Raw genomic sequence first — 14700 nt, 5'->3', positions numbered from 1 at the left:
CTGGGGGGCCAGTGAGCATGGACATGGGGAGAGCTCTTGAAAGGGGAGCAGAGAAACACAACAGGCTTTGGATGGGGAAATGAGTCAAGACATTTCTTTTAGAAGAGAGAAATAGGGGTGCCTAGGTGACTCTGTTGGTTAAGCATCTGACTCTTGCTTTTGGCTCAGGTCATGATCTGGGGTTCATGAGTTTGAGCCCCGCATCAGGCTCCCTGCTGAGAGCATGGAGCCAGCTTGGGATTCTCCCTCTCCTTTCTCTCTGCCTGTCCCATGGGCACAGGTGCTCTCTCTCTCTCTCTCTCGCTCTCTCTCTCTTCAAAATAAATACATAAATTTTAAAAAATAAAGAAGAGAGAAAGAACATGTTGATATGCAGATGGGAATAATCAAACAGAAAGAGAAAATCTGATCACTGAGGGCAGAAGCAGGGAGCTCCTGGAGCAATGCCCTTGAGTAGCTGAGGGAGAAAGGGCTTGGTGCACAAGGGTGGAGCTGGGCCGGCACATCTACAGTAACAGGAAGAGAGGTTAGAGTCAGGGAGATGGATGCTGCTGGATGGAGAGCCACCATGGTCATCTACACTTGCTGCTCAGCCAGTTGCTGTCACAGCAGGGGCTACATACCCCCTGGGCAGTGGTCAGCCATCTCCACGATTTTGGCAGGGTTTGAGTAAGCCATCCTCGCAGGACACCCTCTCTGCAGACATGCAGACGCTTTCCAGTATGACCAACTCACCATTTCCAGCTTGTAGTCTGCAGAACACTGTTAGTGTCCTGAGTAAGTGCTCAGCAGAAGTGGGAGACCAGAGAGATCCATGTGACATGGATCCTCCAACCCTGTGAGGCCCAGAGCTTCGGGCCCAGTGCCATGCAAACAGGAGAAGCACAGATAGCAGAGAAACTCCACTTGTGGCTCAGGCCATTTGGGGAGGGGGGCGTGCACAGTGAGACCAGGGTGCTGATCCCCCACCCTATCCCTGCACAGCCTCCAGGTAGGCACCTCCATCCATGACTCCCTTTTGCAGGCCGTCCTTGTTGTCTGAAGTCAAGAGCAATTCCACAATACCCCGGTCTTCCAAGGCCTATGGGGGGGAAGAAGACAAGTCAATATTCACTCCCCAGAGCTCCTGCCATGTCACACAGCTGGGAAGGTGGCAGCCAGAAAAGAAAGAGGGAAAGATTCAAAATAAAGCATTTACCTCTCCACAGAAAATGGACAGAAACCCTCTTGTCTGTGCCCACCATGTTCAACAAAGCTCCTATCAGCTGAAGTCCAGCTGAGGCAGGGGTAGGGCTATCAGACTCTGACATCTCTTGGCTGCCCCAGATCTGGCAAGGTGTCAGGTCTGGCTGGTGCCCTGTTCCCATCTAGGAACAGAGGGCAGCTCGGCAGGGCCAGATGCTATGCTGTCACCTAGCAGCTGACTACAGGGCTCTACAAGTGGGTCAGGCCTTCCTGATACCAGAAGCAAGCAGCCCATCACTTCCTCACACTGGGCCAGGGTGGGCTCTGTTCAACCGCCATGCCCCAGCCACATGCCTATGACATGCTGCACATGCCCAGTAGAACAGGAGGCACTCCTTGCAGGTTGTAAATCAAATGAAGAACTGGAAGGAACACACACTGTGTTGAGATGCAATAACCATTTTACCACTCCAAATAACTGCTAACATTTATGGACCACTTACAGTCACGCCAGGCCTTCTGCTAACTACTTTACATAGACTAGCCTATTCAATCCTCACATTTAATAACTGTACAGATGAAGAGTCTCAGAGAGGTTGGATAAAGTGTTAAGGGATACAGAGCAAGTGAGCCAGTATGGACTTGAATCTAGAGTCTGCCCACCTTGAAAGGCTCTGCTTTGGGCCTATGGGCTCTTTTGGATTAGAAACCCCAGCAAGGGGAACTTTCCTATAATTTAACATGCAGATATTTTTATAAGATTGCTTATTTCAACCAAATTCTTTGGGAAACAGGTGAGGCAGAGAGATAATCCATGGCGTGCATAATGTTCATATCTAAACCTGATGCAAGTAAGGAAAGAGCAGAGTGGGCCCTAATTCTCAGGGACAACAGAAGCCACAGAAGTTCAATCCATTAGGTAAGATAAGATGTTTATTAAAAGCCCTGGACCTACCACCTCACAACTGTCTAGCCAGTCATTTGCTGATATGTAACAGGCTTTGCCTTTGTTTGTACCTTATACATATAGCATCATGTGGGTTGAGAGGGTGTAACCATCTTTTACAGCTGTACTAGTTGCACTTGACTTTTCATGGCCATTAATCTATTGACTGCACACTGTAAGGGGTAATTACTATTACTGTTTCCTGATGACCAGTGATCTGCCAAGCAGAGTTCAGGGTCTTGTGTCTATAATCTCACTTCATTCCCAGAACAGCCTTAGAGAAAGCATTCTTGTCTCCATTGAACACATGATGAGGCTAAGGCTCAGAAAGGTGAGGTGACTTACCCAAGGTCATCCTATGCTGATGGTGTCCACATGTCCATTACACCCAGAAGAAGCTGCATGGCAGCTCAGGAGGGGAGCTGGGAGCTCTTGCTTGAGAGCAAGAGCTCAGGATGACAGAGGTGTGTGCTGCAGCTTCTTTTTGTCCATCTGTCTCACATATGGTACCTTCCCCAGACACCAGGGAGGTGTTGACTGAGCAGGAGAAGCCCCTTAACAACTGCATTCTCCTCTCCACACCATCAGCAGAGCTCTTCTCTGCAGCTCAGGACTCAGTAAACACCTGCTGGAGAAGCTCCAGCATTCAAGAGATAGTCCAAGGGAAAGAGTTATAATGCAAGAAGCTCTCCTGTCCTGCACCCTCGTCGGGATCTTTCTAGCTAATTCAAAGGCAAAGAGGAAGCTGGAGGTGTGGTCTAATCAAGTCTGCAGTTGGGTTTGACTATCAGGGTGGAACTCTCCCCTTCCTGATTTTGGGAATGCCTCTTTCTGGAGACAGCCTTGCTCCCTACATGGGGCTTTCTGCAAGAGACAAAAAGGGAGCAAGAGTAGATGAAATCCTATAAGCAGGAGTGCTTGAGCTCATTCTACCTACATGCAGGGACTGAAGTAATTTCCAGACAGAAAATGAATCTGCCTATGACTGTAGAAGAGATGCTGACATCATGGGCCAAAGCTAAAGCAGCTTTAATTAGGTGGATTCCCTGAGGCCACTTAACATTTCCTCAATGTTTCCTCTATAACCACTGCCAATGATCTATCAAAGTCTTATTTATTGACTACTTACTGAGAACAGTCCTAGAACAATCCTGAGCCAAGTGATCTCACACACGCGCACAATTCAGAGAGGCAAATTCTCTCATTATCCCCACTTCAAAGAAGAGAAAATGGAGGTTTAGAAAAATAAAGGCCTTTTCTCAAGGTCTCAGCTACTAAGTAACAGAAACCAGATAGGCCTGTTCTTTAAAGTGTCATCTAGCCCAGCCCTCCTCTGATCTCCCATACATTAAATCAATGGTTCTCAAACTCACACACACAGTGGAATCAGATGTCTGAGGACCACCCCAGAGATTCTTATTTAATTGATATGCTATATGGTTTGGGCATAGGGATTTTTAAAGTGAATGTACAGACGAAGCTGGGAACCCTTGCTTTAGATGCTGGAATGAGGGCAGCCTTTACAGGGAGACTTCACTAATCCTCACACTCAATTAAGTCCATCCCTTTATTCTCAGCCACTGCAACCCCATGTGTGTACTGCAACCCCCAATTAGACTCAATAAAAAGTAAATAAGTGATGACCTCACGGAAATAAAAGTATGCTGAAAGGATTCACTAATAAATGTGGTATTAATATGAGAAAAGTACTAGACCAACATGTCACATCACAGCCCATACTACATTCCAGAGGAAGGAATATGAAGAAATAAAGAGCTGATATTTACCTTCTTGATGTAAGGCATATAGGCAGGGTCTCTGTTATAGGAACCATATTCATTCTCCACCTGCACAGCAATGATGGGGCCTCCATGCTTGTACTGGAGAAAGAGATAAACAATCAGAAGCTGAATTTGTAGTGGAAGCTGTACTATCTAATTTCGTCATACTTCTCACCCATTAGCAGCAAAATATTCCATTTGGAAGCAAAAGTCTCAAAAGATTTGATTATATAATTGAGAGTGATGTCAGTAAGACACAGAGAAAGTAGGGAGTTCCAGGCCCTGGTTCCCTATGGAAACATCAAACAATTAAAGACTAAATAAAATAACTTTATTTTATTAACTGGTCTGGAAACTAGTTAAATGTTTAAGCAAATGAAGAAAAACACATGTTTAAAATGATAGGAAATATCTTGGTGTTTTTGCTCATCCTTGCCCAACCTCCTCCCTGGCACAGTGTGGCATAATCCCAAAAGATCAATCTAATTCCCAGTTCCTTCCCTCAGGACAAAAGGAGCAAAATGGAACTTGTTTGTAGCCCACTTGTCTGTGGGCTGCCCAGTAGACTAGTTTCTGTCTCATCTGATTTGGAGCTCAGACAGCAAATGTTGGCATAGTTTGGACCTCAGGCTAAAAGCAACACAAGGCAGTGGAGGTCACAGCATGTGAAAATTTCAGAGGTTCTACAGACTCATGTATGCCTGTGCAAGGGATTATAGGCAGAGGAATATGATAGAACATCTAAGGCCACAAAGGAAGGTGGGGTGAGACTCTTTGGAAAATTAAGACATGTAAAAGCAGCCAGGGAAAATTGGAGGCAGGGGTTTGGGGAAAGGCACATACACACAGGCCAGACTAGACACATACCCAGGAAACATCTGAGAAGATCTGGAGCCATAACCCCATGCTTATCTTAATGTGTAGGAGCCCACCAAACAGTGAAGATGTTCCCCACAAGTCTGCAAAGACTATGAGAGGTGACTATTGTTTCAAATGTCCAATTTTCAATAACAACAAAAACACAAGGCAAAGAAACAGGATAATACAGCTCATTCAAAGGAATAAAGTAAATCTCTAAAGAAATGCACACACTTAATAGACAAAGATTTTAAAACAATCACCATAAATATGCTCAATGAGCTAAAGAAAAACATGGACAAAGAAATCAGGAAAATGCTGTATCAGCAAAGTGAGAATATCAATACAGATAGAGAAACTATAAAATATAATAAACAAGATTTCTGGAGCTGAAAAATATATCTGACTAGAAAAAATTCACCATAGAAGTTCAACAGCAGATTCAAACAGGAAGAAGAAAGAATGGGCTAACTTGAAAACAAGTCATTAGAAATTATTCAGTCTACAGAACAAAAAGAGAGAATGAAGAAAAGGGAACAAAACCTGAGGGGCTTATGCAACATCAGTAAGCAGACAAAAATACTCATTGTGGAAATTCCAAAAAGAAGAAAGAAAAGGGGCAGAGAGATTATTTGAAAAATTAATGGCTGGAAACCTCTCAAATTTGAGAGGACATGGGTATACAAATCCAAGAAGCTTCGGTGAACTCCAAGTAGCATTAACCAAGAGACGACACTAAGGCACATTACAATCAAACCGTCAAAGCCAAAGACAAAAAGAGATTCTTGAAAGGAGCAAGAGAAAAGCAACTTGACACATACAAAGGATCCCCAATAAGACTATCAGTGGATATCTCACCAGAAATCTGGCAGGGCAGTGACAGAAGGATGATATATTCAAAGTGCTGAAGGGGAAAAAAAAAACTATCAACTGAGAATTCTGTATCCAGCAAAACTGTCCTTAAACAATGAGGAAGAAGTTAAGACATACTCATACAAGTAAAAGTAGAGGGAATCTGATACCACTAGACTTGAGTTATGAGAAATGCTACACAGAGTCCCTCAAATTGAAATGAAAAGATGCCACACAGTGACTTGAAGCCCCTTGAAAATATAAGGTTCTCCTGTAAAGGTAAATATATTTTAAAAATGTAAAAACCAGTATTATTCTAATTTTAGTTTATAAATCTACTTCTTATTTTTTAACAGGATTTAAAAGACAAATGCATGAAAATAATTATTAATCTAGATTAATGAGTACACAATATATAAATATGTGACTTGTGACATCAATAACATACAGCAAGGTTGAGCTGTAAAGGAGTAGTTGTGATTGTATGTGTGATTAAAGTTTAGTTGACATCAATATAAAATAGAACATCATATCTTTAGGACAGTATTTGTAATCTTCATGGTAACCACAATGAAAATATCTATAGAATATACACAAAAATGAATGAAAAAGGAATCAAAACTTGTCACTATGAAAAATCAACTAAATACAAAGGAAGGTAGTAATAGAGGAAATAAGGGAGAAAAAAAGCTACAAAACATACAGAAAACAAATAACAAAATGGCCAAAATAAATGCTTCCCTAATAGTAACTTCCTTAAATGTAAATGTTTAAACTCCCCAATAAAAAGACATAGATTTGGACTTGAACAACACTATAGACCAAATGTACCATATCCACATATATAAACACTCCATCCAATGACACAATACACATTTTTCTCAGGTACACATGGAACATCCTTCTCCAGGAGAGATCATATTTTAGGCCACAACAGAAGCTTTAATACTTTTAAAAGATTGAAACCATTCAAAGCATATTTTCCAATCACAGTAGAATGAAACTAGAAACCAACAGCAGAAAGAACACTGAAAAATTCAAATTTCAAATTCCACGAATATGTGGAAATTAAACAACACACTCTTAAAAAACAACCAGTAACCCAAAGAAGAAATAATGGGAAAATCAGGATATATCTTGAGTCAAATGAAAATAAAAATTCAACATAAAGTTATGGGATGAAGCAAAAGCAGTGCTAAGAGGGAAATTTATATCTATAAACATATTAAAAAGGAAGAAAGGTCGTAAGTCAACACCTAACTTTTCACCTTAATGAACTAGGAAAGAGAAGCTAAACTTAAAGGTTTAAGGAGGAAGGAAATAACAAAGGTTAGAACAGAGATAAAAAGAGATTTAAAAATAGAGAAAAATAAAAAAACCCAAGAGTTAGTTCTTTGAAAAGATTAACAAAATTGGCAAAGCTTTAGTGAGATTAACTAGCATAGCCACATTATTCACAATAGACAAAAGTAACCTAGGTGTCCACTGATGAATGAATGGATGAGCAAAATGTGGTCCAGAGATACAATAGATTATTATTAGGTCTTAAAAAGTAAGGAAATTCTGACACCCACTACAACACAAATGAATGTTGAAGACATTATGACAAATGAAAGAAGCCAGACATAACAGGACAAGTATTACAGGATTCTACTTATATGAGGTACTTAGAGTGGTCAATTTCATAGAAACAGAAAGTAGAATGGTGGTTGGCAGGGGTTATGGAGAGGGGAGATAGGAAGTTAATATTTAATGGATGCAGAGTTTCAGTTTGGGAAGCTGAAAAAGTTCAGGAAATGGATGGTGGTAATGTTTGCACAACAATGTGAATGTACTTAATACCAGTGAACTTAAAACCACTTAAAAATGGTTAGAATGGTAATTTTTATGTTAGGTAAAATTTATATTATGACAAAATTACCATAATAAAAATAAAATAATTATGTTATACTCAGAAAATGCTTTTTTAAAGAAAGGTCTAGTACATCATTTCTATATTTAAGAATGCTTCTAAGCCATACTCCTGGCATGACCTTCCCTAAAACCACCTTCCCTAAAACCTCTACCTCCACCAATCTACTACAACCTGCTGAATCATCTCAGTAATTCCATCTTTCTTATAAAAATGTAGGCCAAAAACTTCCTGGCTTGTTGCTTCTTTCATTATTAGGGCTTCCAGATTTAAGAAATAAAAATACAAGATAGCCAGTTATACGTGAATGTATAATGAATAAGTTTTTATATAAATTATGAATATTTTTAATGTAAGTATGTCCCATGTAACATTTAGGATATATTTATACTAAAACATATTCCTTGTTTATCTGAAGTTCAAATTTAACTTAGTACCCAGTGTTTTATTTGTCTACCCTACAGATGATCAAGTAGTTCCTTTGATCTATGTGTGCTGTGAACATTACAAACCATTGACTGAAGAGCAATTTTTATTGATGTACTAATTTTTTATTAATGTACTAATTTCTCAGCATGACTCTTATTTTTACATAAACTATTAATTATTCCCATTCCTGCTTTTTTATTGCTTCCAAATATTACATGCAATGATAAGATAATTTCTTCCCAAAATTGATTTTTATCACTTATTGAATGAAATATGCACCATACAGCACCTTTTTGATAGTAGAAAGATGTACCTTGAAAAGTCATCAATTGTAATTTTATAACTACAAAAAGTCCCGTGTATTACAGGTAAGGGCCTATCCATTTATGCTCTTTTTCACAAAGAACTGAGCCACTATTGGGATGCCAATCAGTGGGTTTTTCAGAATAAGACATCACATCGGACATTGTGTGGAATAATGTAAGCCTTTGTGCCTATCTCTTCAGCACTGAACCACCTAAAACAATATTGAAATACATCTTTTAAAAGACAACTATTGCAAACCCCTCCAATTATAGATCTCAGGCAGTGGGGAAGAATGTGTTCTGTATTGAAAGGAACTGGGAGCCCTTTGTCTGAGAGCTAACCTAGGACTGTTTACTTCCAGTAGGAAAATAGCTGAACTTCCAAGAAGAGTCTCCTTGCTTTTACCTGGAGTGGCACCACCCTGGACATCAGGTGATCAAAATAAAGGTCCACTGCTTCGGTGAAGCCCTTGTAAGTTGTTCTCAGCCTCATGCCAGAGTCTTGGAGTAACCAGCTTGAATAAAAGGGGGATGGGAATTAGTTGCACTGTTTGTGGGTTTCTCTTGGCAGGAGATGGTGGGGAGAAAAGCAGTGGCTTCAGAGTGCTGGGGGTAAGCAAGACAATTCCCACCCCACCACCTCCACTCAGCCAGGAAGGCAGGAGATTGTGCAAACAGATTCAGGGGCAAACACTGCCAGAACTCAAGACCTGCACTCTGCACTTGTTTCCCTACCAAAAGACACCAGCACTGCTAGGGATTTTATTTCCAGCTTTATGGCTACGGTCTGGCTGCCAGTCAGAGTGAGAAAAGCTTCTCACTGAATTCAAGGCCCAGCATGGAAGCATTTACTCTAAAATCTCATTACAAAGGGGTAAAGCCAAAAGGGTTAAAGAATCACTGGGACCAGATGCAACTTTCTGGTGTCTCCCAGAAAACTAAGCCTGACATGGAGGTCATGAGAGGCTAATCCACTTCTCATTCCTGTCCATCCATCCATCTGCTGCTCTCCACGCTGACCCTGTGACTCATTAACATCAGCCTCCACAGCTCTTCAGAGCTTAGTTCAGAGGAGGAGCTGCAGAGCAAGATTAGTTCTTCCCACAGCCTGTCCCTTGTGATCACATTTCCCAGGTGAACCCAGATCATTTGTTCCAGAGTTAGGAACTCTTCCTTCTCACTTGAAATTCTAAGTAAAACACTTATATTTTCTTAAAAAGGGTCTAATGCTTCACATCCTAAGTTGGAAGTCCTGAACAAGGTCAGAAAATTATCAATTGATGTTAGGTAAAAATGCAGGAGGAGAGAGCAGCTTCCTTTAGACTGACACCTCTACCCTCCATCTCACCTAAACCAGGTCTAGCTTCTCATCACCACTGGGTCTTTGCCTGTTTGGGTCTCCCTGGGGTGTGCCCACATGCCCATCCTCGATGCCAGGACCTGAGTGGACAATGCTGCCCAGGAGAAGGGCTGAGTGCTGGAGCTCCTGCTGTTCTGAGCTAACACTTAAATCCTGTCCTCCTGGCAGCTCTGGCTGGGCCTGAGGACATCACTGACACACAGATTTCTAATCCCTAGGTGCAGGGGGAGGGCACTCTGGCTGTGTGCATGGCCTTGTCAAGGGCACTCTTGCCAAGCTGAACAGCACAGAGACAGAGAAGTCATCCTGGAGAGCAAAGGAGATGGAGACAGAGCCTGCCTGGGATCCCTAGGGAAGGGCTGGGTGGAACTGGAGAAAAGAGAGAAAACAAAGCCTGCGCTAGTAGCTGTGTTACAGGGAGAGGCCATTCCCAAAGAGACCACGAGGCAAACAGGACCAGCCTTCTTCCCTCTTGGGGTGGCATGGTATAGGAGAGAGTTGATCTAACCATCTGGAACACTGTGAGGATGGGAGAGATTACCCCTATTAACAAGGAAGTCTTTTTGCTGAAAATTAATCACAATGATGAGGACAAGGAATGAATGTGGTACCAGGTGATTACTGCCCAGATTTCTACTCCAGCCACAGAGCACTCTACTGACCTCAGTGGAGACTACACATTCTAACATAACTCATTAAAGCCTTAAATTTTAAGATAAAACATAAAACAAAAACAATAATTTGTTTCTCTAATACTTTATTAAGATAAAGTAACATCATTTAAAATGGCTCCCTTTAGGTCCCACTTATTCTGGAATGGTGTTTCAGTAGAAAATGAAAAATATACTTCAATAGCAAAATTAAACCTACCTTTGTGATTAGCATTTTGCACAAGCACACAGGACAGCTCAAGCCACAGCCCCTTACAGCCCCGCTCACCTGGGCAAGCCCCCGAGGTCGATCTCACTGCAGATGTAGGGGCCTGGACGCAGAATCACCCACAACCCGATCTCTTCAGCCATCAGCACAAAGGCCCTAGGGAGGTCAGTGTCAGCAGCTCTCAAGACATCGGGGGGGGGGGGGGAGGGTGGGGATGAGCCTGGCACACATCACAAGGTGGTGGATCTACCTGGCTCCTCCCCTCCCTGCTTTCAGACGCCCTGTGAGCTGGGTTCTCCCCTGCCCCCAGCCCAGTACCTTCTGCATAGTTCTACTGGGGGCATGAGGACCAAGGACATCAGACAAGATACGGTGTGTGTGGGGGGGTGGGGGGTGGGGGGTGTTCCTAACAGTGAACCTGACCCCAACAGTCTTGCTACCCTACATGGGTAAGCCCTGTCCCAGCCCAGGTGCTGAACCACACTACAGAACAGGGCAGACACTGAAGATTGATACCTCTGAGCTGCAATGAAAAGGTCTGAGCTCAGAGGAGGCAAACTCAGACCCTGAGAGTAACAGGTTCATGTCTGGAGAGCATTTGGGTCCTGAGAACAAGGTTCCAGACCCCAGGCTGTCTCTGGTTCTCAATGCAGAATGGAGATGGCTCTTTGATTCCTGACCAACCCAAGGGGCCACCTCTTTGCCTCCCAGCCTTAGGCCATGCCACAGAAGCAGTGACAGCACTTACTCCAGGTCCAGGTTCCCAGAGAAGTCAAATTTGCCTCTTTCTGGCTCGTGGAGATTCCATGGAACATAGCTATAATAGAAGATAATTACAGGAATGAGCTTTTCATTTATTCTACTTCATCTTCCAGATTACCTTCTTTATCCCTAAAACCCATTATGATGGTCGAAGATGTATTTCTTAGGCACGTTGTTTTAATGGTATCAGGACTGGAACCAAGAACTAACTGAGGAGATCTAGGGACCTTAGAGTATCCAGGGCCAGTCCCTGGGTGGCTAACAACTCATCTCCTTAGGAGAAGGGAGAGAAGGCCAGTAAGATTTGGGTGAAGCATAAGATGTGAGCACAGATCAGCTTGAGCATGCACTCCCCCACGTTCCTCCTTCCCTCCCCATGTCTCCTGTTCTCTCTTTATCAGCTGGTGGAGAAAAGGTAACTTTCTAAGAGAGTAAGTTAAAAGTAAGGTAAGAGGAAACCTCTGATCAGTCCTGTTTTTACTGAAGCAACCAGAATTTCAAATAACTCTTTCCTTGTCTTCTAAAGAGAAGATAAGGAAATAAAGTAAGTTCTTCAAGGGGCCCAACTCAAGGGATGTATGATAGTAACACAGCTGCTCCTCTCCTGGACTCCCACCCACCCCTGACTTCCAGTGGAGCCCCTTCCAATTGAGACTCAGGAGCTCCACATTTAAGGAAATACACATTACTCAGATTTTATAATGCAAGATGCTTAGCCTACAATATTCCCACCAGCTTCAGGAGTCCTGTGATGTGTGAATGTACCCTCAGGATCAGAACTTACATACACAAATAAATGGATCCTTTTAAGTAATCCTTCTGGAAAATTATATACATGTGTTTCAACTGTGCTGTTATAGCCCAGAACATTCCTGTAATTCTTTTTAGAAATTATCTTCAGAGCTGCTTCAACAAACCACCCAAGAAAATCCACATCCTTGATCTGTAATTACATATTTTTTCCTGAAAATAGAATAGCCCAGCCTGATATAACCCACTTTATTTCATAGACTTGGATCCAACTATCTTTTGGCAGTTTTGAAAAATAAATCCACAGAATGATAAGATTCTTCACAACTGAGCATATTTTTAACTGATTCACATATTCAACATTGTACTGAGTGCCTATCATGTGCCTGTCATTGTGGTCAGTGCTAGACTGGAAGCCATAGTGCTCTGAAGATAATTCTAAACAGGAATGCTGAAAGGTGATGAGAACTTCCTTAGGAAGCTATTTTGAAAAAGATCACACTCATTTGCTAAATAAATTGGGGGGTGGAGTGCTTGTTTAAAATATACATATATATATATATATGATAATTTAATCACCTCCACCCCTACACTCCCCTCCTTCACTATATTCCTTCATGTATACACCATTGTTCTTTCTATGCCTCTAAACCTTACGTCCATCCTGTCTCCTCATCTGCACTAGTGGGGAGTGCTGTGCAGATGAGGAAAAGGAAGGTGTCATAGCTGGCAAACCTAAGCAGGAGTGTGGGTGACCTGATCCTCCTATATTTTTCCTCACAAAGCTTAGCACAAAGATTCTCTTCAGGGACTGCTCAGGTCCAGGATCTGGCAGCACTCCCCCATCCTGACACGATGGAGACCTACAGGCTAGGCTGCCTAGAAGAAGCCCAGGACACAGATGCCACAGATGCCAAAGCTCCGGGGGGTGGGGGGGTGGTGGTGGCAGCACTCACGTGGTGAGGGTATTTAAGCCACAGGCTTTCATCTTCAGCAAGCGGTCCCTCCAGTATTCCTTGGGCACCCGGAAATAGTGCACAGAGCCCCCAAAGATCCAGAAGGTGGAGTCCTCCAGCATGAAGTGTTGGCCGTTGGCCTGCAGCCCTGATTGCCGGTGTCTCAGCCATGCAGGGACCAGATTATACCAGTCCAACCTGCAAAGAGAAAAGGCAGCTGGCAAGGCTGGCTTATCTTCAGCAATGAGCAGCACAGAGTGTTAGGAGACAGGGTTCTTCTCCGCAGGCCTGCTTCTGAGGCCTTCAGAAAAGGCTCCCCACCCTCCGACTTAGCCAAACTTTGAAAGGCATCTTTCTTCAGCACACTCATATGCACCCCACTGTAGGGGAAGAGGAAGCTGAGACTATAGTCAGGAACAAGACAAACACAATGGTCAACATGGAGACTCTGCTATGGGGATAGAGGGCGAGGTGGGGGCACACGGCACGGAATGGATATTCTCAGGGGGCGCAGGGTGCCCAGGGCAGGTGTGGCACGCAGATTCCTACAATGGCCAGCTCTTCTAGGCCATTTGACTAAACATCAAAGGAGCAGCTACTTCAAATAGTACCTCTGAGCCACATTGTGGTCACAGCTGCCCGGCTTGAGGTGCAAATACCTGGAAGGAGGTATCTGGGTTAGAAACAGCATTTATTCATTGACCAAATTTCCAAGTCTTAATTATTATCTAAAGATCAAGTTGAAGTGATGATCTAGCACAACAGAGAGCCCCACCTGGGAGGGCTGTTGGAAAGTGTTAGTCCCTGGAAAAGCAACTCGACCAGGCGGAGCCCACTCAAATTGATCCCCATGACTAGAATTCCCTCCCTCTCTTTTCTCCCCAGTCTCCAAAGGCCATGAGAGAAACCCAGCAAGAGACGCTGGAGGAGCCAGGACATTCAAGAGAGTTGGAGAGAAAGAACCTCAGCTAGGCCAACATGGCAGAGAAGTAGGGGGACCCATACTTCCTGCCACTCTCAAACAAAGAAGTGCAGAAGCCAAAGGACTTTGAACACCAGAGCCTGGGAGGAAAAGAGACTGAATCTACTAGGAAGAAAATGGGGAAGCTGGAAAGAAGATAGGTGGGTAACTGCAAACTGGGGAGATAAAAAACAGCCACATGGGCACGGAGCGGAGGCACTCCCTTCAACGGAGAGACAAAAGGAAAAGAAAGAGCGGCTAGGGACCGTATCTGTGCAGGACCGTATCTGGACAGGAGAAAGACCAGGGACTGAGACTGAGAGGGATCCGATCTCTAACTGCAGGGCTTTCTTTGGACTGGAGCTGGCTCCCTGTTGGTGCACCTGGAGAGGAGGGGAGCCTGGGTGTGGTGGTAGGTCAGGGGCTCAGTCCTCAGTTGGAGGAAGTGGTTCCCTCCCTGGAGGGCTATGTGATAGTACAGAATCTGCCTGTGTCCGCCACTCCTGGGCACAGTGGCTGGGCCAAGGGTACAGTCTGCAGGAGGAAAAGGCTGCCATCTCTCTGGAGTGCTGTGGGAAAAGACAAAGCCTGCCTGTGTCTGCCACCCCGGGGGCTCGTGGCGAAGGTGGTGGCTCTTGGTCCCCAGTAAGAGAAGGCTGTCCTCCCTGAAGTGCAGGGGCACAGACAAAGCCAGCCAGGACCACATATCCATCACACTGAGAGGCGCTTCCCCAGTGCCAGAGTGCACAGAGCGGGACTTTGAA

At 43.7% G+C, this 14700-nt stretch overlaps 1 protein-coding gene across 1 annotated transcript in view; it reads right to left on the bottom strand.

The window, feature by feature from the left end:
* The window catches only part of LOC124506194 (beta-galactosidase-1-like protein 2), a 50331-nt gene that overhangs the window by 17001 nt on the left and 18630 nt on the right, over nt 1–14700 (bottom strand). The window contains exons 2-8 of the mRNA XM_047072211.1: nt 13587–13634; nt 12976–13173; nt 11256–11324; nt 10568–10687; nt 8675–8783; nt 3919–4011; nt 1000–1081 (exon numbers count right to left, since the gene is read on the bottom strand). Of these exons, the coding sequence (XP_046928167.1) occupies nt 1000–1081; nt 3919–4011; nt 8675–8783; nt 10568–10687; nt 11256–11324; nt 12976–13173; nt 13587–13634 (719 nt within the window). The remainder of the gene's footprint in view (nt 1–999; nt 1082–3918; nt 4012–8674; nt 8784–10567; nt 10688–11255; nt 11325–12975; nt 13174–13586; nt 13635–14700) is intronic.

Source organism: Lynx rufus, unplaced genomic scaffold (genome assembly GCF_022079265.1).
Source record: "Lynx rufus isolate CCGP_SWC_20201006 ecotype Redwood Valley unplaced genomic scaffold, mLynRuf1.p SCAF_9, whole genome shotgun sequence".
Classification (NCBI taxonomy): Eukaryota; Metazoa; Chordata; class Mammalia; order Carnivora; family Felidae; genus Lynx; species Lynx rufus.
This window is presented reverse-complemented; position numbering and strand designations above follow the sequence as displayed.